At 39.8% G+C, this 27,693-nt stretch overlaps 2 protein-coding genes and 1 long non-coding RNA gene across 4 annotated transcripts in view; 2 read left to right on the forward strand and 1 right to left on the reverse strand.

Annotated features, from left to right (window-relative positions):
• The first annotated feature begins 3,737 nt into the window (after window positions 1-3,737).
• Window positions 3,738-20,222, forward strand: LOC124280635 (acid sphingomyelinase-like phosphodiesterase 3b). The gene is made up of 6 exons (XM_046716617.1): window positions 3,738-3,844; window positions 16,676-16,868; window positions 17,382-17,626; window positions 18,019-18,182; window positions 18,504-18,681; window positions 19,295-20,222. The coding sequence occupies exons 1-6, from the start codon at window positions 3,778-3,780 to the stop codon at window positions 19,804-19,806; spliced, it is 1,359 nt and encodes a 452-aa protein (XP_046572573.1). The 5' UTR covers window positions 3,738-3,777; the 3' UTR covers window positions 19,807-20,222.
• Window positions 11,861-26,748, reverse strand: LOC124280638. Of its 2 annotated transcripts, none has more exons than XR_006899727.1 (2): window positions 26,736-26,748; window positions 11,861-11,954 (listed from the first exon to the last, which is right to left on the reverse strand). It is a non-coding gene; the product is annotated as an uncharacterized LOC124280638 (long non-coding RNA). The 2 variants fall into 2 exon arrangements; XR_006899726.1 differs by lacking the exon at window positions 26,736-26,748 and adding an exon at window positions 21,770-21,794.
• Window positions 22,238-27,693, forward strand: part of LOC124280633 (acid sphingomyelinase-like phosphodiesterase 3b) — a 28,239-nt gene continuing 22,783 nt past the window's right edge. The window contains exon 1 of the mRNA XM_046716614.1: window positions 22,238-22,338. Coding sequence (XP_046572570.1) covers window positions 22,269-22,338 — 70 coding nt within the window. The 5' untranslated portion in view covers window positions 22,238-22,268. The remainder of the gene's footprint in view (window positions 22,339-27,693) is intronic.

Below are 27,693 nucleotides of genomic sequence, written 5' to 3' on the forward strand. Positions count from 1 at the left end.
ATCATAATACAAAATAAACGTTTTAGACAAGATGTTTTGTATTATTTTTGTATACATGTACGCACTGTTCACATAATGTTCTAACGTTGTTGGCGCAAACTGACGGGCAGTTTCAGCGAGTTTCTCGTTCAAGCAGTGGTGTATTTGGACAAGACAAATTATGGAACCAAGACGGCTTTTACAGAGAACGTTACTTCCGCATATATACTTGGATAAATTGCTCATCGCCAAACGCCGTTCAACTTATTCGTATATTGCTTTTTCGTACGCACAATCATTGATTTCTCAGACATTCTGCTTTCGACAAGTGTTACTCACGATGTACTGTCTCATATAAACGATTTTATGAGAATTTTTTTTCTTCTTTTATATTTTCGGGTATTTTTCTGATAGAGTTTCTAATTCAACAAAGGGGCGGTTGGGAAGCCTGTGGTTGAAGCGTTCGCCCGGGTTCGACTTGTGTGAAGACCATTTCTGGTGTGGCCCGCCGTGATATTGCAGGAATATTGCTAAAAGCGGCGTAAAACTAAACTCATTCACTCTTAATCAACATGACACGATAGCATCATAATTATCGGATTATGTTTCTGCATTTGCATGCACTCTAATTGTTAGCACCAAATCTGTCAACATGGAACTAAACATACATTTCCTCGGCTTTTCTTCCCGCACCCAGCTGACTCACGGCCAGATGCTGATTGGCTGAGAGACATTCTATTATTTCATACTCTAAGGTACATTTTTATATTATTGTCGAACTGTTGGCGTTTCAAACGCAATTTCGCCCGATAATAACGCCAGTTTCAGAGTGAGATATATCTAAGGGGAATAACTCCATCGTCTCTCAGTCGGCAGCTGTTTTTCGATGAATGTGAGAAATGAATGAAGCTCTTCACTGCGGTATTCTTACTTACTGGGATTATAGCATAAAGATAGATCTTCGGGTTCGAGGAAACTAACATAGAGGTTTCAACAACCCATGTGCTCCTAGAGACTGAAAGAAATTGGCTTTTCACCATACTCACTCACGCATTGAATGACGTAGACGTCATAGGGGATATTAGACGTCATTGTAGTGGGTTTCAAATACACCTGACTATGCTGGCCATAGGAATTCTAAAGACTTAAGATGTAAAAACATGTTTCTTTCCAGATTGAGAATAAAGTCCTAAGCCACGTTTATGAATTGTTCTGAAATCAAGTGAAGATTCGAGTTAGAATTGGTCTTCAGCAACCCATGCTTGTCGTAAGATGTCGGGGGGAGGTCATCTTGTGAGTGTATACTTTCTTTTAACCTGCCGTAGTTAAGTTGTTGGCGCTGACAGGAGACGAGATAGTTATAGGAGAGCCTTCTAGAGCCTTAAGGGTTTTGGTTGTGTACTGAGGTGCGAACGAAATTTGAGTCACACTGATCTGTTGAGCGTGATGATGATATTGTTTAAAGCCGCTTATTAGCTTCCCAAGTGCCAAGACAAGCGCTTTGTTAATATTATAACGGTTGACAATTACACTCAATCACTCAGCCACCTAACCACTCACTCACTCACTCTTGCCAATATTCTGATTACAATGATGTTTCAAGGAACGACCTGTGAAAACCCGGGTTAGAATTGTTCTTCGGCACCACGGTTGTTGTAAGAGGCAACTAACGGGATCGGATGGTCAGGCTCGCTGACTCGGTTAACACATGCCATTGTATTCCAACAACGAAGATCGATGCTCATGTTGTTGATCACTGGACTGTCTGGTCCATATTCGAATATTTACAGACCGTTAAACGACCGAATGCGGCGTTAAAGAACATACAATCAGAAACTACGTCATGTGACACCTTCGCCTGTGATCGCACTTCCCAGGTGGGTGTCACGTCGCCCACGTTGACAAATGCAGTGTCGATGTCGCTGTGACACGTCTGTGCAATATTCACTGCCATAGACGTCATGAATGTGATGCCTACTTTCGATAAGAGGCTCCTTTCACGAAGCAACCTTTACTAAGGTTAACCTTAACTCCCATTCTTTAACATCGCACTAAGGTTACCTTAGTGACTTACGATCACCTTAGTGCTTTGTGAAAGGAGGCCTAGTTAATACAGACATGTCACGCATTTCGAACACGCAGACTAGAAATGCTATTTGAGTAAAAACCCACAATCATGCCGTACCAATGTTCCAAGTCTGTGTTCAAAAGTATTGGTCAGTATAGATACTGACTGTCAATCTATCCTTAGCAACACTGATCTCTACTTCCACTGACGATATCCCGACGGAGAATGGGGCCCAATCCTTCTGGTTCAAATCAAGTCAAAAGATGATATGGCCAGTCTCTGCAGTTTGGTTGACTTTGTTAATAAATGGATCCTTTCGCCATACAGTCACGTGTTTATCTGGTTCAGCGTCGACTGTTTATATGCTGCATCGTCTAGATGCATAAAGAATATTGCTGAGTGCAGCTTTTTGCGAAAAAAATGCACTTGAAAACAGGCGACCTTTGTCGTAGCCATTAGGGTATTTTTATGTGAGAGAAGACATTCTAATTGCCCGTCTGTTGTAAAGTCTGTCGGCCCTTTGTATATATCATTAAATGTTCATACTACCAGAGCTCTATCACTGAAATACGTTATGACATAATGGGGTGTATTTTTTAAAAGCATGTTTGATATTTTGTTATATACCGTAGATTTTCTATGTTTTGCGCATATAACAAGATAAACATGTTTATTTCTGAGAAGTACACAACTGATTGTACACAATGCACAGAAAGGTAGTAATACGGTTCCATCGTTAGTCCATGTTCGACTCTCAGATTGGTGTTAGTTATGGTGCCCAGTTATGTTGTCCCTGATACATAGTCATATGCGACAGTGTATCATTTTGTTCGTTCATTCATTATCCATTTGTGTGATATTTGAGTGAGTGGGTATGGTATTACGCCGCTTTTAGCAATATCCCAGCAATATCACTGCGGGGGACACCAGAAACGGGCTTCAAACATTGTACCCATGTAGGGAATCGAACCCGGGTCTTCTGAGTGACGAGCGGACGCTTTAACCATTAGGCTACCCTACCGCCCCCGTGTGATATTTGAAATTTGGATGGGATATTGTATACTAGTATATGACTGTTTCAAAGTCAGGATTTTGAATGTTCTCAGGTCATTCTGAGCACTGAATCTATCAATATCTATGCAGCATATAATAGTTCATACAATAATATGCTATGTTTGTAATGCATTACACAAAGGGGGTCTTGTAATATAATACATTGTACCGTACAGAGGACTAGGAGCTCATAATTCAAAGCGGACTAATCCTTAATTCAGAAAAAGAGCCTGTTCACAAGAGCAGATGCGAGTCGTTCCGGCAATCTGTTAGAAGCAAGTCATAATTTGGAATCATTTATCATTAATTATTTAATCAATTTAATTTTACATGGTTAAAATATTATTAAGCATTATAGACGAACATACTGGGCACACAATTTATTTGTATGTATATCTGAGTTATAACGTTTACAAAGTGTGTTTGCGACGTAGTCAAAACGGAACAATCCAGTCATGAATACTTAGGAATGATGTGAGATTGATTTACACAGACTATCCCTGTTTCACAGAAGTGGGTTTCGTCTTTCTCTCGTGTAAGAGGTTAGACTTTTGTTTTTGTCATTAACTAATTCCGCGAGCGGCGTGTACTTTGCACACGGCACGCGGCCTACTTTCACGTGACCGAGCAGACGACAAGCCGAAGACACAACAACACAACTGTTCGAGCAGTGCGACATGTTGAGCAGGATAAACGTACTCACTGTTCTTCTGCTGTATTCAACATGTGCATGTGCACAGGAAGGTGAGAAAAGAAATATTTCGCAATTATATACGATGAGATCATTCGTGAAACATGACTTGAAAGTTGTATACCAATTATTTAAAGTCCGAGAGGGAGCTCCATGAGTCCGTTATACTAAGCTGGTTGTTAAGGCGGTTGAATTAATTTGACGGTCAGACTCGGTGGCTAGGTGAATAGCGTGCCATCAAACCGCAGCAGCATGGACGGTGCTTTGTGATATTTATCTGTTCCAGAATATGTACAGGTGGAATGTTGTTGAGTGCCGCATTAAATACCAAAGCAAACAAGAAGAATTTTGAAATTGGAAAATCCTATGCATAGGCGGAGGTGTCCTCCCATTACGCAGACAGCCAGTTCGCAGACACCTTAAAACAACAACATTTACGGTTCAGAGAACAGATTATCTACTACCTGTTACCTACACATTATTATGGAATAGTCCAAATAAAAACACAGGAACAAACTGAAGCTAAATTCTTCAAGACAAATCTTATGGATAACATAAATCAAGAAGTTGTTATCCATAAGATTTGTCTTGTATTAAAACTGAGGCTATATTATTTATTTTGAAAGATGGACGAAAAGACAGTAATTTGAACTTTTATTTCTGCAATATGAAAACAGTTTTTCAGAAACATTTCGGTTTAACCTTCTAGTCTAACAGGAGTCGACATCATTATATTGAAAACATTAGCTTATCTATTAGAAATTGCGACACTGATGTATCATATAAATCAATTAAAGACAAATGTGAACCTAAATATTATTCATATGGAATAAAGAAGTTATATGTTTTGCACACAGTATTAAGATATATGACGAGTGCACTTAATTACGATTTATTTAGAATAAATATTTAAAATATGACGCATCATGTCAATGTGGCCATGGATGTGAGAATGTTTTTCATTACGTCCTTGAATGGCCATTGTATACTACTCAAAGACATAAACTGTTACAATCTTTAGAAAATATTGTTAAAATTAGAAACCTGATTTGTATTAATCGTATCTTACATGGCAATGCAGGTGTCTCATTTAATGAAAATCAGAATGTTTTCAAATATGTACATATCTATATCTCTCCCAAAAACGTTTTCTCAGTTAACTTCTGTTGTACATATGCTATTATTGGGAGGGGGCTTTTCTATCAATAAACACAATCAAACCTCTCAGTGACAAACCTGTTTTTATATTCGATAGTAATTGATAGTAAAAACAATTTTGAGAAGAGAAAACATTTATCATTTAAACACAACAAAGTTCTATTTACCTACAATCAAACTTCTCAGTAACGAACCTGTTTCAGGCTCACCCTGCTCTACTCACTAAACAGTGGACTGTTCCATTATACCCGTAGGCGTTACCCTAATTAACCTTCTAGTTCAGTGTCTGTCAATTGGGTGTCTGTCAAATGGGTGTCTGTCAAATGGGAGATAACCTAGGCGGATCCAGAGGGGGTGCTGGGTTGCGCAATCCCCCTTTTGTCCCGAAAGTGTATTAAATGAACATTGAATCTCTCGTAAAAATTAAGTGTCCTCCCCATCCACCATCGTGATCCCCACAATGTAATGTGTAAATGTTGATGCATAGATAAAATAACCATGTCAAATCAAAACCTATGAGAACATTGCGTTGTTTAGTAATGCAGTCACTTTTATGACGAAGCGTGTAAGGGGTTCGAGATTTATTCTCATGTTGTTACGAGCTGGCATGTTCATACACATTGTGTATCGGCCTTGAACCTGAATACGATATGCTGCTCTTTGCATTGCTCCCCTTTGTATACAATCACCGTGTTGGTGAACCACTTTCGAAGGTGCTACCGTCACTACTGTCTCTGAGTACTCGTCACACAATTCATACAGATACTCGTACATAAATACCATTACATGATAGCACATAACACGAAGGGGCGGAAATGACAGGTGTTTGAGGTGCGTGCCATACAAATCCTCGGGCGCAGATTCCCACCCAGGTTCGACCTGGTTAAGTTTGTAAATTTGCAAGCGCCATGCCTATGTTCTAGGGTTCTAACCAGGTTTTAAGCGCCGAAGACCTTGCTTCAAACCTTTCCCCAACGTTATGTGGTTTAATGAAGAACCGTTCAGAGCGACGTTACGCTAAACTTACTAGAAAACCGTAGTTTATGTCACATGTATCCATAAGGTGCACTAAGAATCCCTGACCTACATTCAAGCTTTAAGTCGCATATACCTGCATGGATGTATCTTTGCTACATCTGCAGAAAACAAAGTGACTTAGATGGACCCATCACAAAAGACGGTTACATTTGCGCGAATTGTTGCATCAGTGACAGACCTGTATCTGTTATCTTTGAATACGAATTTTCTGAAATGGGGGTAATAATTAAATTCACTTGTACTGTCTCCTGAACAGTTTACATACTTTGCATTGATTGACATAAATGAAAGCAGTTTTTACAATATAAGAGACTTAGAATCTAAGAATCTATCCATTGTATTGTCAAATTTATGTTGTAAGTAGTATAAACGAAATTGCACTAACTATTACTTTCCGACACTAATTGTTCTAATGTTATAAGCAGCTATACTTACAGTTATTGATTGCTACATTTCCAGAAAAGCTGTTTTTTTGGTTTGTTAATAGCATGCTCTTCTTCTCATGGTTATTATATTTATAACTTATTTGTATTCCGGAGCGGTATTCAGATAAGCAACATACTGTTTGTTTACCAATCCGGTTTCACTTTTGGAAATAAGTATGTTTGAAGCAATATAAGAGACGCTGTGCTATGCAGTAACACTGTCGAATATTTTCATTATATCAAACATTCGTAATCACTGAGTGAACTAACTTAAGTCGCATCAGCAACATTTACACTGTATCAAGGGAAAAGTGTAGTAATTCTGCTCTGTCCTAACGCAAATAATCCAATGGTTGATAGTGTGACAACCCCTTGCAACTTAATGAAGACTCTGACATCGGTTCTCGCCTACCTGTAGACTAACAACTAGTCTCTGAAATGAACATATTTTACTGAGAAAAGTTCATATTAAAAAAATAATAATAATATAATGAAAAGGAGCCCTGAGACTTTCTTCATTTTCAGACCTGAAGCTGAGGAAATCTAGACTTGCCACATTTTCTAGACTTGCGTGGGCTTTCTTGGACATATTTGCTTCAGGGTCTGTACGACAGACTAGCCTACCTGTACCAACACAAGATATGCATTATTCAGTCTTCCATACACTTAAGACGTCATAACTGACGTTTAAGGTCACGTCAGTGCACTGATTCATTTGGTGTGACGGGAAAATAGCTGTGAAACTTGTATGAACTGACCGCCGAAATTTGGAGATGACACCTGGTGTTCGCGAAAAAGGTGAGCATGCCCTGTCTCACCGTTGGTACGTATCCTAGCAACGGGGTGCCGGTATTAACTCAAAATATGAAATGATAGACACGTTTGAAATTCATCTTATTGTGCTATGAATTATGAACTTGTACTCAAGATATCCATCTAGACCCTTGATAGTTTGTGTAAACACACTCCAAATCTCCAAACAAGTGATAATACGGTATTCAAGCCTCGTTCTGCAAACATTTTCCGCACTGACCTTTGGACAATTAAACTGTGGAATAACATCCCCTTAGCTATCAGAAACTGTAAATCTGTTGTGTCTTTTAAAACTGCAGTTCATGTTAAACAAAAATGTGCACCCGTATATTTCTCATATGGGAAAAGGAAACTAAATGTTTTGCATACAAGATTAAGATATATGACAAGTACACTTAATTATGATCTATTCAGAATTAATGTTAGAAATGATGCACTTTGTCAGTGTGACCATAATTGTGAAAATGCTTTTCATTATTTTCTTGAATGTCCATTATATATAATTCAAAGAGAACAAATGTTAACCTCTTTAGAAAATATAGTGAATAATAGAGCATGTATTGATATTAATCTCATCTTAAATGGCAATGCAGGTCTCTCGCTTTGTGAAAATCAGAATGTTTTTAAAAGTGTACATATCTACATCCATAACTCTAAACGATTTAAATAACTCTGTCTGTACATATCTATACCCTTTGTCTGCCTCTTGTTGAACTTTTTTGTAATATACACTTGTAACTATGTGGAGAGGGCTTATTTAAGTTGGATTACTTGTGCCCAATCCGTTTCTTAATTGAATAAAATATGTTTCAATCAACATGTAATCAAAAATATCCCCAGCTTAGTTGTAGACTGTTGTAACTGATACCCCACGCTCAATTCAAGGAGTTTGATTAATGTTTGAGGTCATCTTCGGCTACCCATTGTTTTCCGCTTCTTTTTGATCATGTCAAAACCCCTCACCTATTCTCGCCCATTCGCTTTGTCGGAAGAAACGACACAGAATGTCCGTAAGAACGAGTAAAAGAGCAGAGAAAGCTGTGGTACCTATTTGGTCAGGTGGGGATTAAACGCTGAGCAATTAACGACGTTTTTAAACCAGACCTAATATTTCAGTGCGGTGCGACATATGTCCTTCACAGCCGAAATAACGTTTACGGGTGGTATATTTCAACGTAATTAGTAGTAAATGCTTTGATGATTCAAGGCAGACGTACTTGTGGAGATTCCCCCGAAAATAGTGCGTCTGTACTCGTATACCACATCTGTAGTAAATGTTTTGATGATTCAAGATAGACATCCCTGTGGAGATACCTCCGAAAATAGTGCGTCTGTATACCACATCTGTAGTAAATGCTTTGATGAAGTCCCAGTGGGGATTCTTCTGAAAAAGATAGAATCATTTGGTTTATGCTCGAAAGTGGACCCCATGTCTTGGAATGTCTGCTTAAAAGTGAGTGAGCGGACTGTGTTGCCGCTTTTATGCCGCGCTTTGGACATGTGGACGAACGCTTTAACCACTAGGCTACCCCACCGCCTAGTACAAAATGTATGTCAGAGACGTAGTGATATGTCCACCACACATTGTTTGCGACCCACATCCGTGTTTGCCCATGAGTTATGCGAAGTCTTATCTGTCATGCTGGCCGAGAGTTAGAGAGTCCTTAGTGTTCATGTAAATGTTTATATAGTTTTGGACAATAGATTTTGGTGATTTGGGTATTTGCTCCAGATAGACAGATTCAATGTCGACAAATACTTGTGCCATATCTTGTAGATAAGGAAACATTATGGATAAAAACATCTGGTTAATTGCATTTGGCTTTGTTTCCATGTAGATTCTGACACCGGTATCAAGCTAGACTGACCACCACGAAGTCATTAGATGTATAAATCCTTGATAAGCAGCAGTTTAACGTCAACAACAATACGACATGAACAGCAAGATGCACATAGAATCTAAATGATGCTAAATATACACCAGTGAGCATAACATATAGCGTAAATGTATTGAAACTAGATATACAGTAAGAATTACAAGGTTGAACGAGCTGACTGGATGCTGATTAAAATACTTGAACAAGCTGACTGGATGCTAATTAAAATACTTGAACAAGCTGACTGGATGCTAATTAAAATACTTGAACAAGCTGACTGGATGCTAATTAAAATACTTAGGGAAGCTGAGTGGATGTTAATTAAAACATTTGAACAAGCTGACTGAATACTAAATGAAATACTTGGGCAAGCTGACTGGATGCTAATTAAAATACTTGGGCAAGTCGAATGGTTGCTTTAAAATACTTGAACAAGCTGACTGGATGCTAATTGAAATACTTGGGGAAGCTGAGTGGATGCTAATTAAAATACTTGGGGAAGCTGAGTTGATGTTAATTAAAACATTTGAACAAGCTGACTGAATACTAATTGAAATACTTGGGCAAGCTGACTGGATGCTAATTAAAATACTTGGGCAAGTCGAATAGATGCTAATTAAAATACTTGAACAAGCTGACTGGATGCTAATTAAAATACTTGGGGAAGCTGAGTGGATGTTAATTAAAATATTTGAACAAGCTGACTGAATACTAATTGAAATACTTGGGCAAGCTAACTGGATGCTAATTACAATACTTGGCCAAGTTGAATGGATGCTAATCAAAATATTTGGGCAAGCTGACTTGATGCTAAATAAAATACTTATTGTTAATATTTTTATTCTCACTGTCCGTCTGCTTCATACAGGTTTTATCTACATAAAGGCTATTTTAGCCATTGTTTCTGAGCCCGTGAAGATCCGGGTTAGAATTGGTCTTCAGCAACCCATGCTTGTCGTAAGAGGCGACTAACGGGATTGGGTGACCAGGTTCGCTGACTTGGTGGACACATGTCATCGTATCCAAATTGCGTAGATCGATGCTCATTCTGTTGATCACTGGATAGTCTGGTCCAGGTTTGATTATTTAAAGACCGCCTCCATATAGCTGGAATATTGCTGAGTGCGGCGTAAAACTAAGCTCACTCACTCACTCACTTGATATTTGAGTCACGTGTTATGACGACCGCATATCGTTTGAGTATATTACTCGGACCTTCACAGTGAGCATGGGTTTAACGCCGCCTTAGCACTATTCTAGCAATATCACGGCGGGGGACACCAGGAATGGGCTTCCAACATTGTACTCATGTGAGGAATCAAACCCGGGTCTTCGGCGTGACGAGCGAACGCTTTACCCACTAGGCTACCGCACAGTATCAGAGTATATCACAGTAAGGAAAATGACTATTAAATACTGTGAATACTCTCAACACGTCACATTTAATATATACACTTTTTCGATTTACTCGTACCATGAAACTGCATAAAGTGATAGAAGAAAGAAAATATTTTTTTTAGCAATCACATTATAGATACAATATACGAACGGTGCTCCTGGATATCCTTACATTGTTAACATTGAAGTGTTCTGTCTGAAGATCCGCATAAGACTAACCACAAATCTTTCGTATGTAATGGTTAACAGAGTACCAAAAAAAACAAAGTTAATTTGTTCTTTAAGGAATCGTAATGCAGTGTTAATCATGTGCCCATTATCTCAGACTGTTGCGACTCTGAGGCGACCTGGTCGACGTGCATATTCCACGGACCCATTGGCTTGAAATCTCTGTATATATTTCAAACAAAAACGAAGATTTTACAACTTTTAAGAAATAGTGTTACCAATAGCTTGACTCTTCATTAATGACGCCGAGTATATAACAGTTTGAAGGTACATCCGACCACAATATGAGATAAAAGGTACTTGATAGTGTCAATAACACATTATCCGACAACATTAAGATTAAGTACAGACTCGCTGTTATCAGCCGTACGTAAATACCAATACTGTCACTCCAATGCATTAGCTGGGAGACGCTGTCTGACAGGTTCTATATTAGATATATCTTGTATATATGCTGTATATGGACGTGAGCTACAACACGTCGTCTCACCCCATATTTCTCCTCGTCGACCACACTGTCACATCTGATTTAGGTCAAGATGAACTGTCACGGATTTGTAGTTATGTTTGGGCTTGTTAGAGTAAAGCCATCGTGTTCCTTATCGCCTTCTCCAAATCTTTACCCAGCCTCATGCTTGTTTTTATTCTGGGCGCTACAATGAAACAACGTGTTAAAAAATCTATTTTCATTTTGCACTTAATGTCAACGTTTTAGGGAAGTCTTGGCCTCTTGCCTGTCTTTTCATACTTCAAACCGAAGTGGGGAGGTGGGGTAGCAGGGGCGGATTCAGCTTTTTGAGAAAGGAGGGGTGCACACTATTGTGAAAAGGGGGGCGCACACTTCAACCCGAGTTTCAATGTTCATTGTACACATTTTCAGGACAAAAGGGGGTGCGCACCCCTGCAAACACTTGAAGATTTCAGCATGTTAACCTGAATTCACTGGATTTTCTTCATAGACTTTCAAGACTTCCCCTGAATGTTTTTTCAATAGGCAATGTCTTTAGTACCATTTTTGCATATTTCATACGCTATGACATTCACGTCAAGGTCAAAGTCAGTCTTCAAAATATTTGTGTGTTTGAACAACTAAAGAGAAGATATCAAGAGAGGTTGACTGGTCATGTTTTTGTTGACATTTAACTTCATCTTCAACTTTCATTACTTTTTAAGTTTGATTTGATAATTTGCGGCGGGGGATTATGTCACTTTAGTGACAATGCTTGCTTACGTAATATTACCGTTAGAATGGCACAGATTCTTAGAACCCTAGCGCTCATTTTCAAATCAGTTTGGACAATAGCGAGTGGGATCGTATCAACCGCGTTAAAGGAGCGTTAGATGTTAATATGTCTGAATTAACTCGTTATGTGTCATTTTTCTTGTAGATAGAGTATTTACTTTCACTGACTTAATATCACGCCACGCCAAAAGTAAAACTGCATTAACTCAATGTCGTTTCCAGCCCTGTCCTATTAGAGTGATACTCCAGCAATATCAGGACACCAAAAACAAGGCTTCACACATTGTACCCATATGGGGAATCGAACCCGGACTTCAGCGTGACAAGCCAACGCTTTAACCACTAGGCTACCCCACCGCACTCTGTCCTATCAGAAGTAGTTTAAGGTCGTTACACGCTAAATGTAGATCAGAAATCATGAAGAATGATGTTTTATCTCATTTGAAACTTCTGAGGAAGCTTCCAAGTTTCGTGTCGCCACCTTTTCATTTTACAGTTTGAGTATGTTAACCATAACCCGAATAATACCTTAGTAACTAAACCGCGCTGTTTAGTTTGGGTCGCGCGTCTTATCGTACGATATTGCGAAACACACATACCATGGTTGATTTCGACATCTCAATAAATCCACAACAATATCAGGTGACAGTTCAAAGATTTACATCACATGAGCCTAGAAGGTCGATTTGACATTAAATGTCTTGCCATCTGAACAAATATCTTACGACATGACTATTAATAGTTCGTCGGAGCCCAGCTTTCAAAAGCAAGAAAATCTTGTTTCATTCTAGTTTATACACTGTGGTCTCAACACTGAAAGGATAGAGTTCTCACTCCAGGCTCAATTAATATTAAATATGAACATGTTGTTTGACGTTGTGTTCTGTTACGATGCAGCACTACCAGTCGAACGTTGTGAGCATCAATTGTCATTTAAGACCGCTTACAACAGACCTCCGCCTTGAGAGTGTGTGAGTGAGACAGCGAGTTTGGTTTTACGCCGCACTCAGCAATATTCCAGCTGCAGCTATATGGCGACGGTCTGTAAACAATCGAGTCTGGACCAGACAATCCAGTGATCAACAGCATGAACATCAATCTACGCAACTGGGAATCGATGACATGTGTGTTGACCAAGTCAGCGAGCCTGATCAACCGATCCTGTTAGTCGCCTCTTACGACAAGCATGGGTTGCTGAAGATCAGTTCTAACCCTGATCTTCACGGGTCCGCCTTGAAAGGACCTGTTCGTTTTCCCATAGGATCATTCATTAAAACGGGAAGATAACATTTAATGCTTCAAGCATGACCTGAAAGATTTCAATGATGTGTCTAAGTGTTTATGAAAATATTTGAATACCCTTGCCATTTTTTTCTAGTGTTTAAAACCATTAATGACAAGCTCTTGAAAATACCCTCTCCGAGATTTGATATAGTGTGTGAGTTTGGTTGTACGCCGCTTTTAGCAGTGTTCCAGCAATATCACGGCGAGGACACCAGAAATGGTTTTCACACATTGTACCCATGTAGTGAATCGACCCCGGGAATCACACCTCTCGGCTACCCCACCGCCCCAGATTTGCTATATATATAGCAGGCGAATAATTTACTACACTTTGCCTGGCCTTTCAACACAATAGCAATTGGATGTGGGGCAGGTTGGCATGCACTACTGCCGAACTTCATTCCCCTACACGGATGGGAAACGCGTGATGCTTCCCGGATGTACCTCGTTGGTGTCTCGTGTTTAACCCGTCGACCACGCGTTGATGATGGGTGTGTGACCCGTGACACATCTATTTCGGGGGGAAACCATCGTGTGGTTTGGTTTAAAGCCGCACTCAGAACTATTCTAGCTGTATGGCTGTGGTGTGCAAATAATCGAGTCTGGACCAGACAATCCAGTGATCAACAACATGAGCATAAAACTGTGACTAAAAGGGGACATATTTTAAACTGAAATTCGACGCAGTAACAAGGACAGTGCTTTTTCTATTTCCATGAAAAAAATGAAATACGTATTCACTGCTATTAAAATGTGATTTTGTAGAAACTATGAGTAAATTATCTATTATCTGAAATCCTATACCTTATCATAGGCTTACGAATGGCATAGTGCTACGAACGTTTGACTGGTGATCATAGCTAAGGTTTGGAACGGCATTGTTCTCACTGTATATTAACTTTATCATGGCCTAAGCATCTTTGCCTCAGCTCCGTGGTGCTGGGAAAGCAGTATGTGCCTAATGACAATAGATTACATCGCGGAGGAAATGTTTACGGTAGAGGTTTCTAGTTATTGGCGTACCACAGGACGATACCAGTTGACGGACGCGTTGGGCTGTCATTATGATGCCTTAATTGGCACAATGGCCGCCAGAAGAAATAAAAAATACATTTGTACATTTAATTGCGTCGGTTAAAAGGGGTAAAGTTGTGTTGAATGTGCTCTAACGTTTGCCAGTTCATATGCCTCCTCAGTGCGTTGTTAATAGTACTGCTGTGTTGACAAGCAATTTACATGACAGAAAGAAATGGCCAGTTGGTTGTTTTGTTTGTTGTTTAACGCCGCACTCGGCAATATTCCAGCTACATGACGGTGGAAATGGCCAATGTATATATGGCATTGATAAAATACATCAGCAGGTGTGACATTGTAATTGCCTTTCTGCCAATCGGGACTGAGATCCTCGCCATTGGTGTCAAAAGTCCTTGTGTGTGTTATGATCTGTAACACCTGCTGGCCAGCGTTATCAGATCACAGTAATGTGCAAGGGTTAGTCACAGAAATGTACAAGGGTTAGCCACAGAAATGTGCAAGGGTTAGCCACAGAATTTGTAAGTGTTAGCCACAGAAATGTGCAAGGGTTAGCCACAGAAATGTGCAAGGGTTAGCCACAAGAATGTGCAAGGGTTAGCCATAGAAATGAGCAAGGGTTAGCCACAGGAATATGCAAGGGTTAACCACAGAAATGTACAAGGGTTAGCCACAGAAATGTGCAAGGGTTAGCCATAGGAATATGTAAGGGTCAGCCACAGGAAAGTGCAAGACTGAGCCACAGAAATGGGCAATGATTAGCCACAGGAATGTGCAAGGTTAACCACAGGAATATGCAAGGGTTAGCCACAGGAATGTGCAAAGGTAAATACAGGAATATGCAAGGGTTAGCCACAGGAATATGCAAGGGTTAGCCACAGGAATGTGCAAGGTTAACCACAGGAATATGCAAGGGTTAGCCACAGGAATGTGCAAGGGTTAGCCATAGGAATGTGCAAGGGTTAGTCACAGGAATGTGCAAAGGTAAATACAGGAATATGCAAGGGTTAGCCACAGGAATGTGCAAGGTTAACCACAGGAATATGCAAGGGTTAGCCACAGGAATGTGCAAGGGTTAGCCATAGGAATGTGCAAGGGTTAGCCACAGGAATGTGCAAAGGTAAATACAGGAATATGCAAGGGTTAGCCACAGGAATGTGCAAAGTTAACAACATGAATATGCAAGGGTTAGCCACAGGAATGTGCAAGGGTTAGCCATAGGAATGTGCAAGGGTTAGCCACAGGAATGTGCAATGGTTAGCCACATGAATATGCAAGGGTTAGCCACAGGTATGTGCAAGGGTTAGCGATAGGAATCTGCAATGGTTAGCCATAGGAATGTGCAAGGGTTAGCCACAGGAATGTGCAAGGATTAGCCACAGGAATGTGCAATGGTTAGCCACAGGAATGTGCAAGGTTAACCACAGGAATATGCAAGGGTTAGCCACAGGAATGCAAGAATGGTTAGCCACAGGAATGTGCAAGGTTAACCACAGGAATGTGCAAGGGTTGACCACAGGAATATGCAAGGGATAGTCTCAGGAATGTGCAAGGGTTGACCACAGGAATGTGTAAGGGTTAGCCACACAAGTATGGAAAGGATAGCCATACTGTTTTCATTATTACAACGTTCAATGTACGTGTTGGATGCAGACAGACTGACACACATGTGGTAGGTATTTTAAACATTACAGGTCAGGCACTAAATTAAAGTATATCATCTTGTACATTTTAGTAATACGAATTTAGACAGCATTTTGCAAGCAGTTATAAGACAAACCTTCACCTGCCAACAGACCCATAACAGATTCAGTAAAGCCCATGTCGTTTCGCCAGAAAATACTCACCTAGGAAACCTTTAATGGATCCGTAACAAAGGAACCACACTATTGTCCACCACTTCAACAAAAGACACATGCAGCGTAACTAATTAGCTGAACTTCCATTCTTTATAATTGTATTTCAGCATACACCAAATATGTATATTTCACAAATATTCTAACGTAGGTAGAGAAGCATGCAGCCAACATCAGTGTACTCTATAGCTAATTGCATGTTTGGGGTGAGTGAGTGAATGAGTTTGGTTTTACGCCGCTTTTAGCGATATTCCAGCAATATCACGGCGGGGGACACCAGAAATGGGCTTCACACATTCTACCCATGTGGGGAATCGAACCCAGGTCTTCGGGGTGACGAGCAAACGCTTTAACCACTAGGCTTTAACCACCGCCCAAGGTCGTTTGGGATATATTCATATGCGGATATCCCCATGGGCAGGTGCATCACGTGGATTGCAGAAAATACATGCATTGTACACGTAAACGTTAAGCTTGGTTTGAAAATAACATACGAATACAACGTAACTTTGATGTGCTGTCTCTATTTAAGGTTATTTTTGGCACATAACGGACCACCATTACGACACAACGTACTGGTCTGAAATGCGGTCCTGTAATGACGAAGTTCCGGTTCGTGGTATCTATGGCGACTACTGGTGTGACTCCCCCTGGCGGCTTGTCAACGACAGCATCAACGCCATGGCAAGCATCAAAGGAAACGTCGACTTCATCCTCTGGACTGGGTAAAGTAATTATATTCATTTGGCTTCGCTTTGAAGTATGTTTCAATTGTATTCTGATGATACATGGAAATCTCGGTGACACATGGAACATTTTAAACGTCTCAGGATGGATATGGCCAATATATTGTATTATGTTGTATTATATACAATGAGTTGTAGTTCAATTCAATCACAGTAAATATCCTGGACCTATGCGCAACCTTAGATTCATTTTGGAAGTGATGTCACCACCACCTTTAGTCCTTTCTCCCGTTCACAGGAGTAATTTCATTGGATGGTTGTTTTTAGTGCCGAAGCTAGAACAGTGGATGGGTCATTAAAGGCTGAAGAATTACGTCCCTTTAAAATGATTACGTCCTTTTCTGAGTGCAAATCAACACGAGTGACTGTCCTTTCGGACCCTGTTCCCCAGCATAAATAAACACATTTTGCACTTTCGAAGTGATTTGTTATTTGATAAATGTGTTATAACATAGCTATACCATATATCTGTATTTCCATTGCTTGTTACAGTGATAACGTGGCCCACATCGCGGATCAATACACCAATGAGACTTATGTCGTGCACATCCTCAGAAGTATCACTGACGCCCTGAAGACGGCGTTCCCAGGGGTCAAGGTCTACGCCACGATGGGGAACCACGACTGGTATCCTTCCGACCAGTACCCCGTGATATCACACTTCCTGTACAACGCCACTGCGGAATTGTGGGAAGACTGGATTGGCGATGCAAGTCAACTTCAAAACTTCCGTAAAGGTAGACAAGCACTCAATTATATTGGACAAAACTAGTGATGAAATGTTGTTTTCGTTTAGCGGTATTAAAAGTGAGTGTAATGTGGTTTAGATAAAGCAGTATGGGTTTTGTTAGGCGTTGATGTCCCATTGGAAATATTACTGAACATTGGGCGCATGTGTGCGTGCGTGCGTGCGTGCGTCTGTTTGTGTGTCTGGGAAGAGTGTTGATCTGCTAACTGCGGTTCATCTTGATTATTTTAATTAGTTTGTCATCACAGTGCTTTAAATCTTGGTATCCAAATGAAACTGAAAAACAATGTTAGAAGTGTTCCATTGGCGTTTTGACATTCACTCTCACCCAACAGTAATATAGACACGAATTCATATTTTTACAAATTCATCTCGTGTCAGGCGCCTACTACACCGTGAAGACAATCCAAGGACTGAGGATTATAGGGCTTAACACAAACCTGTACTACACGTCGGACAAACTGACCACAGACTTGACTGATCCTGCTGGTCAGTTCGCCTGGCTTGAGGAGGTCCTTAAGAACGCCAAGGTTGCTGGAGAGAAGGTAGTTATATTGCAAATTAGTATTAATCAAAACAGGTTTCAGTTATGTCATCAAGTGTCTGTTCCTGAAAACACACGCGAAATAATGTTATAAATGCTCACAACATATTCTTGCTTCAATTTTTGGAAATACTCAAACATTTCTCTGATTTTGTACACCTTGAAAGATACTGTGCTGTGCTATTTGATATAAACTTGATGCACTGATCTGTTTCCATAAGATAATTATGCAAATGTTGACATTATCAAGAGAGGAAAGTGGATATACTGGACGGTTTATGTGAAAAGACTCTCACTTCCTTTATTGCTTTCCTTGCTGAAGGTGTTGATGACTGCCCACGTCCCTCCCGGCATCCACGTTCCAGGGAAGGTTCAGTGGTTTTACGACCACTACAACACCCGTTTTCTTGATATCAGCCGTACATACTCAGACATCATCGTGGGCATGTTTTTCGGTCACGACCACTACGACGGATTCAAACTCTTGCAAAGAAATGGTGGTAGGTAGCCATCGGTCATTAGCTATGTTTGATTATGCTACTCTTCCATTATTACATCGTTCAAATGTTTTATGTAATATTTCAATTACATTGTACTAACCTTTTATCATCTTATTAAAATACGCCAGAAAATATCTTGTGTTTATTGTCATGTCATGCTGATTTCAGCCAGCTACATATTTCTTTTATTTTAAGCTGCAGTGGAATGGAACCATTTTTATATTTAACTCGAGGAATCATGCCAAGAAAAAAGCTGGCGATGAAGGCGAAAACATAAAGCGTCTTTTAAACTTATCAACACATATACTGATACTGATCAATTCCTAACGTTACAAATAGCAGAAACAAGTACGTTTGGGTTCAGCCTAATTAAACTAGCTCATCACTTTAATAATTAAAGGAAATACCGCCTGTGTTTAATAGAGTAACGCGATCCTTGATTATGTAATATTTGGAAACCGACATTTACCTGTAGCCTTGAAATTGAAACTATATCCCAGAACTTGTTCCAACACCAACCAAAAGAAGCATGAATAAAATATTTCGAAACACTTTACACTATTATCATGTGGAGGATGGCTGGCTCAAGTTGGATTTTCTTTGTACTTTTCAGGGAGTCCAGGTGTTCCAATGTTTATGGCTCCATCACTCACACCTTGGCGTTTCAAAATTACTGACAAAACCGGCGATCCGCACAACCCAGCCGTCAGACTTGTCAAGTACAACCAGCAGACCGGAGTCCCACTTGACATCCACCAGTATTACATGGACCTGACTGCCAGCAACAGAAACAACGTCTCTGACTGGAAAATTGCGTACAAAGCCAGCGAAGCCTACGGGCAGTCAGATCTCTCGGCTGTTTCCGTTGATAATATAATAAAGGCCTTCAAAACAGACAAATCTGTTCTTGATAAGTTTATCAGACACCGCTCCGTCCTGGCTAATGGAGAAACGACAGTCAATGCCTGTGACGAGAAGTGTCGAGCTGAATTAAACTGTGGTTTCATCCACATGACCGAGGATTCGTTCGATTCTTGCTACACAGCAATAGTTGGAGGTTCGGCAAGGTTGTGTTCTTCGTCCTTTCTTATTGTCATCTTAGTCACCATATGTTGTATTCTATAGTAGGAGAAATGTCTCTTTAATATCGATCTCTGTGTTCATAATGTGAGCTTCATTTCGTGCTTTACTCTTTATCATTTTTCGTTCATTCGTAAAATATGTGAACATTTAACAGATACTGTTGTAAAATAAATCGTCGATCCAAACACCTGTCATACTACATGTCACTAGTGCAATGGTAAGGAAACACGATAACCTTCGTTCGCGACCCTTGAACGCTGTGAATCATGCAGTCTTCATCCAGTAGCTTGTGACATTCGGCATAACTCATACGAATATTAATTCAATTTGACTGATAAAGGACAGTGGTCAATTACGTGAGATCTTACACTTTACATCCGTGCAATAGTGACGGAACGTTTGTTTTCACTGTTGTGTTTGTCCCAATATTTATCCCATAATAAATATATGTTTTACAACTTTAGTTCTTTTGTTTTTAGTGAATGTAACAATAACAATAAGTAACATCTACTGATTATTATTTTGTTAATATAAATCAAATCAGCAAAGGATCCCAGAGTTTATCACTACTGCCTTTGTTTGCACCACTTTGTATATGTAAAACCTGTTCTTCGTGTAAAAATTGCTCATATTGCATGTATAATTGTGAAGGTACTTTAAGGTTAGCGCCCTATTTGTTTGTTTTTCTTTCATCAAACGTTAATCTCGTACATATTACCCCTTAGTGGTAAACCGAAAAAACTAATGGTATAAACAAAGTTTGAAAGGACATACAAAATATTGAAGCATGCGGCTATATGTATAACAACTTATCGCATTTATTACATAGAGCGAGGTTTCGGTGTAAATTCTTACCCTGTTATTAAGCTTTTTACTGTTGTTAAGCTTTTATATAAACCATTGCTTTACTATTTGTACTTTCTCAGAAAAAGTAATTAGATAGAAGAAGGAAAAAGAATATGCACAAAAAATAACTTTAAGAAACTAAGCAGAATTAAACATATAAAAATAGAAAGTTCAATGTATGTGATGATCGGCATGCTTGAAGTTGGTGAGTCAATAATGAAGCAAACGACTCTATGGATTTCAACCTCTTGTTTACAGCATAGAGCGACGTTTCAGTGTAGATTCTTACACCGTTATCAAGCTTTTACATATGCCATGGGACCGCCTCCGTGGTGTAGTGGTTAGAGCGTCCGCCCGGAGAGCGGAAGGTCGCGGGTTCGATCCCCGACCGCGTCATACCAAAAAGACGTTAAAATATGGTACTTGTTGGTCCCTGCCTGGCGCTCGGCATTTAATGGGTATATCAATGACTGGTCGACTCGGAGTCAGTATAATGTTTCTGAGTGGGGTATTCATGCTTCACTGCGGCATGGTATCTCAGTGGGTTAGCACTATAAAACCAGCTTCAGTCTGGGCTAGTACACGCAGCCGCACATGCACATACACACGCATGCACGTCGTCATATGAGTGACATATTCTCAAGCACGACGTTAAACCCAATCTCACCTCACCTCACATACGCCATGGCATTACTGTTTGTAGTTTCTGAGAAAAAGTGTTTGGTTAGTAAAAGAATATGTGCAACGTTAACTTTGATAATCCAAGCAAAATTGATACAAAGGTTGATAACGTTTCGGTGGAGATTCTCACACGGATATCAAGCTAAAAGCTTGATAACGGTGTAAGTATCTACACCGAAAGGTGACTAAAAGCCTGATAACAAATAGTAAAACCATGGTTTATGCACATTCCAACTATCTCTAAACAGCGACCACCCACGACGTTTTCTTTTCTTGTTAAAATAGTGTCATGTGACACTGCATGTGTTATATAACTTTACTTAACTTAGTATCTTCCTTCTACAACCATCTGATCGATATTTAGAGATTTTGTTAAAATTTAGGTACAATACATTTAACGACTCAACCGAATATAACAGAGGCATCTGATTGTTCTAACTTTAGATGTCACATTTCGTTCAAGGATATCAAAATATACTTTTCGAAACAAAACACTAGTTAACTGGTTCATCGTGACCATAATAACGAAATAGCAAGGGACAGCCTTATGGTTAAAGCGTCCACTCGTCACGCTGAAGACCCGGGTTTAATTCCCCACATGGGCACAATACCATTTCTGGTGTTCCCAGCTTTATATTGCTGGAATATTGCAAAAAGTGGCGTAAAACCATACTCACTCACTCACTCACTCGCTCTTCACAAAAGAAAAATAAGTACCGGGAAAATTACCATCCACGAGCATGCAACAGCATTCTCATTTCAGGATATTCCTCGACAAACAATGGAGACTTAATGTTTTCCACTGAGGATGTAAGTTGATTCATCCTGATCTAACTTAAATTTTGTTATGACGTTTAAAAACTCTAACATCTTCGGCTTGTGGGTCACAGTCAATGTACTTTTGCACACCACCTCGTCTCACGTGACTGGGTCGACCGTACGACGGAATAAGTGACCTGGGATAGACACGGAGCAGAATGCACTGCAGTTGGATAAAACTGTTTTGTATACTTCTGTTATATTCAACATGTGCTGGTGCACAAGAAGGTGAGAATTGTTCATTATTAGTGCGTGTACATGCATCTTAAAAACATATCGATAACAGCAAACCACGTTAATTAACTTTAAAATGAAATACATGTTGTATTGTGATGTAATGCGAATATACGACAATTAAAAAGAAGGGAAGGGGAATGTCTGTGTTCTGAAGCCATGGAGATGGTGCTGAATAAGATCTGCAGAGAGAGAATGAAAGAAAAGTAAAATCGTCAGTTCCGTGTTCTGCAGAGAGTGGAAGAAAGAAAAGTAAAATTGTCAGTTCCGTGTTCTGCAGAGAGTGGAAGAAAGAAGAGTAAAATCGCCAGGTCTGTGTTCTGCAGAGAGCGAAAGAAAGAGAGATTAGTGTGTATGTAGTGAGGAGAAAAGAGCTATTGATATGTGTGTTGTGCAAAGAGGGAAGAACGAGAGAAGGTGGTGTTTGTATGAAAAGAAGTAGATATGCTGTTTTAGAGAAGCAAAAACAAAATCTATCGGTGGCTGTGTTCTGTCGAGTGGGCTGGAAAGAAGGAAAACAGTATCTGTGTCCTGCAGAGAAGAGAAGAAAGAGAGATAGTAGCATATGTGATTTGTAGAGAAAGTGTCTGTTTTAAAAGAGGGGAAGAAAGAGAGATAGGAGTGTATGTGTTTAGTAGTTAGAGTAACAAAGGGAGATAGCAGTGTCTGCGTTATGCAGAGAGGACAAAAACAGATAATGATGTTTGTGCTTTGTAGCGAAGTAAAGTGTCTGTGTTCTAGAAAGAGGGGAAGGAAGAAAAACAGCAGTGTTTGTTTTCTGCAGAAAGGAAAGTCAACACAGGTTAATTAGCGTCTGGGTTCTGCAGAAAGGAACAGTCAACACACGTTAATCAGCGTCTCGGGTCTGCAGAAAGTGACAGTCAACGCAGGTGTATTAGCGTCTGTGTTCTGCAGGGAGGGTTTAAAAATAGATATGGTGTATGTGCTCTGTAGAATGAGGAAAGAGAGTTCTCAGTTATCGTGGTGTAAATGTGTTCTGCATTCGCCTTTTAAAAATGACTGGTTTCTTCAGTGACAAGGGATCACATTCCAGTTTAACAGCAGACTACTATAATACTATCTCTAATCACCCCCACTGTACACATATATAAAGGTAGGTAAGTGTGTTTCATTGTAAAGAACTTTCAGCATGAATAAAGACATAAATAGAAGCTTTCGCCGGACTATTTCAAATAAATTCTGGATTGTACAAAGCGCTGACGTTCACACTGTTTACTGACACTGGATACTCTGAGTAAACACACTACTCTTGACTGTCATGGTTTTTATTAGACTGAATGTTTGGTTCTCTGATTTTCAAACTTTTATACACCCTGGTACCTCGACGAGTTCAGAAATATGTGATCAAAAGGATATATCTTTGTTTCCAACTCTGGCAATTGTATTTGATGTATTGCCTTTCAGTCAGCTGATTCATGTATCAAGTCAGTGGCTTATTTCTTTAGTAATAAAATGTATTGCCATGAGACATTTTGAGCAAAGATTCTTCTGGTGATCTAGGCAAGGTCACATTATTACGTTGCGGGTAGCAAGGGGTCACTTAGATGGATCAGGTCATCAGGCTCCCTTATTTGTACCAAAGGCTTTCAACCACTTGTTTATCTATCCCACGTCCGATTATTTCCAGGCTGGCCAACAGGTATACCTGTGATGTTTTACATATTCCCACAGTTTCTTGCAAAATATATGATGAATACAATGAAAACTTAAAGTTATGACATTTCTACTCCGTCATTTACTTCTTACAAAAGCTGTTGGGTATCCTCGTGGTTAAAGCGTCCGCTCGTAACCGCGAAGACCCGGGTTCGATTCCCCACATGGGGACAATGTGTGAAGCCTATTTCTGGTGTCCCCGCCGTGATATTGCTGGAATATTGCCAAAAGCGGCGTAAAACTAAACTCACTAACTCATTTCATAGTGAATGAGTATGGTTTTACGCCGTATCAGCGTCAGGATCGAACCCATGTCTTGGGCGTTTCGAGAGAGTGTACCCCATACCCTAGTCTCATAACGCGGAGAAGCCTCGCGACCTTCAGGCTCAGGTATTATTCAAGTCATCACACAGTGTCACGATATTTATAACAAGGTGTGTAAACACGCTCGAACCGTTGTCAAAGATCCAGAACAGGATAGACTCGTCAGTGTGCCGAGACTCAAATACCTTCCCCTGTTTGGATGCGTGCATGTAGTGACCCCGGGTCTCACTCGATGTTTGCTGGCAGGGTTTGAATGTCCTAGATGTAATGTTATGCGAGAGAGTAATAGAGTATGAATATATTCAAATATTCATTGAATATATGGGTTAGTATTTAGTCCAGACTGGATTCTTAATATACTAAACAATAGTCAGGGATCATTTATCATTAATACTCCAAACCATCAACCCAATATTTCACAACCCCCCACAACCCCAATACCCTGCATGCCTCAACCTCACCACACAACACCCACCTCAACCCCAAATCACACAAGCCCACAGCCTCACAAACACGTATCCCCAACCCCATTACCTCACAATACCCATCCACAATCCCATCCCCAACCCAGCATCCAACAACCTCACAACATCCATCCCCAACCCAAAAAACCCACAACACTCATCCCCATCCCACCACCCTCAAATCCCCACAGCCACACAACACCCTTCTCCAAACCAACACCCCGCATCCCACAACCTACAACCCACACCTCCAGACCTGTACAACCCAACAACTCAACCCTACTGTCGACAACCCATACCCGAACCCTTACAGCCGATCCGCCACAACCCAAACCCAAACCAAAATAGCCTGCATCCCACAACCTTCAACCAACCCACCCAACAATCCATAACGCATATCCGCATATAACGCCGTATGCCTCGACGGATCCTGAAAAACAGTTTACGTGGTGAAATCTAACTTAGATTGAGGAAGGGGGTGGTTCCGTCGTTACATCCCTTTCCTTTTATATAGTACTAGGGTAGGGTCTTTATACCTATATGTCTTTCTAACGCTGTTTCTAAGCGTGACACGCCCCTGTGGATAGGGATGTATTGTTACAAGATTTTCTGATTTATATGTGAGATATTGTTTGTTTATGTGTGGGGCTGTGTATTGTAATTGAGTTTGAATATTTTTATAATAGAAGGTAATAATTATGATAGTGAGGTCCCCTTATAATTGTGGAGAAGAAATCGTATAATTGTATTTTTCGAGTTTTAATACATGTTTCATCAGCATTTCCATCATTGTGTTGATATTAGTCATGTTGGTGGCCAAGCTGAAGTAGTGCGGCAGTGTTGTATACGTGCGCAGTGAAGCGCCGTGAAATCAGACGCATTTTCAATCCAAATTGATACCGTCTGATTTTATGGCTTGACCAATCAAATTCGAGCATTTCACGTAGCCATGGTAGAATAAATTATATGAAGATACAAATTTCGAATACACCGCGATTGTTGTCGGCCCAGACACATTTGAATAACCCTTAAAAGGGAAACACTGTTTACAGTCTGCCTATGCCTTGCTTTGAGAAAACCAGCACAAAAACGCGCGTTGAAATATCACAAAAAGTATTTTTGGAGTGCTTCCGTCAGCTTGGATGCCATGATCAAAATCAGGCGCGGTATATTGATATTTATCAACAATCGTTATTCCTAGTATCAAAATAAATGATGACATGATGACAACTTACATGGATTTTTATCCGATTATGAATCAGTTTCTTTTAATTTGTTTATTTTTTCATTTGTATGTATATTTCTTTTCATTCCGCTGCGTTTTGAACTATTTTTACAACTATGCCGAAACGGCGAGCGTTAGGAGCGTTACGTTTCCCACTTTGTTTCCGAACCATTTGAGACCATTCGGATGTTTCCGGAATTATATCAGCCTGCAAATGAGAAGTGCTAGTTAAAGAGTTAACTGTACATCGTGTGTGGCCGGGTCCTGCCCAAGTGAGTTCGTATAACAAACGTGACGACCGTATGTGAACACGGGTGCTTCACAAAACAGGGTAACAGTTATTCTCCTTTTGGTGCATACCGACCCCCGATTAACCAATTAATATACAGCGCGATCCACTGATCATATGGAACACTGTCTTCTCTTTGTGCATACCGACCTCCGATTAACCGATTAATATAAATTATACTTGTCGAGTCGTGTTATAAATAATTAATTGTTTGAGTGAGTGAGTGAGTTGGGTTTTAGTCCGCTCTTTGAAATATTCCAACAAAATCAAGCGGGGGACACAAAGTAGGGTGTCAAACAAAGTACCCTTTTGGAGAATCGAACCCGGCCTTCGGCGTAACAAGAAAACGTTTTAACCAATAGGCTACCCCACATAGCCCAGCGGATAAGTGCAGTTTTTTCACTGAATTGTGCACTTTGTGTTACAAGCATGAAATTTGGCATGATTGTAGCTTATACCATTCTTATTAAATAAAGATCGAGAGGCCTCGCAGATTTTTGATATTTTTCAGATTTTTGGGGAAAAAAGTGAAAAATGATAATTTTTTCTACTATTTTCATCATAACTTTTTTTTAAATTCTCCAATTCTCAAACATCATATATCAAATTGTAGAAAGTTCATAGCTGATTATTTTCCATATACATGTCTTGTCTATCTTTAATGGTTAGGTCTATGGAAGTCAATTTATATCATGACAATCTGAAAAAGGGAAAATTGACGGACATTTTTAAAAATGGCCGCCATATCGACTACAACAGTAAAATAAGTATGAGATCATCCTATGATCTAACATTTTTTATCATTTCTTTGCAAATTCAAAACGTGAAGCCTCGCAGATTTTGGCCATTTTTCATTTTGGGGGGAAAATAGGGGGAGAAAAAATGAATTTTCCACAAAATGTTATCTCAACTCAATTTTAAATCCTAATAAATTATGTATCAAGAATATTGTGAATTTATGAGAATTGGAGAATATAAGAAAATGTTATGATTAAAATAGTAGAAAAAAAATATCATTATTCACTTTTTTCCCCAAAAATCTGAAAAATATCAAAAATCTGCGAGGCCTCTCGATCTTTATTTAATAAGAATGGTATAAGCTACAATCATGCCAAATTTCATTCTTGTAACACGAAGTGCACAATTCGATCACTTATCCGCTGGGCTAACAGCCTTATTAAATATTGAAATATCATTAACACATGCAGTAAACTTAAGAATATCTGGATCCGCTTTTGGGTTTATCGATCTGTTGAGTTCAGTGAATTGTGATTACGCTGCTTTCAACAGTATCCCCCGACCGCGTCATACCAAAAGACGTTAAAATATGGTACTTGTTGGTCCCTGTCTGGCGCTCGGCATTAATGGGTACA

This window comes from Haliotis rubra, unplaced genomic scaffold (genome assembly GCF_003918875.1).
Source record: "Haliotis rubra isolate DU_JTF1 unplaced genomic scaffold, ASM391887v1 Scf270, whole genome shotgun sequence".
NCBI lineage: Eukaryota > Metazoa > Mollusca > Gastropoda > Lepetellida > Haliotidae > Haliotis > Haliotis rubra.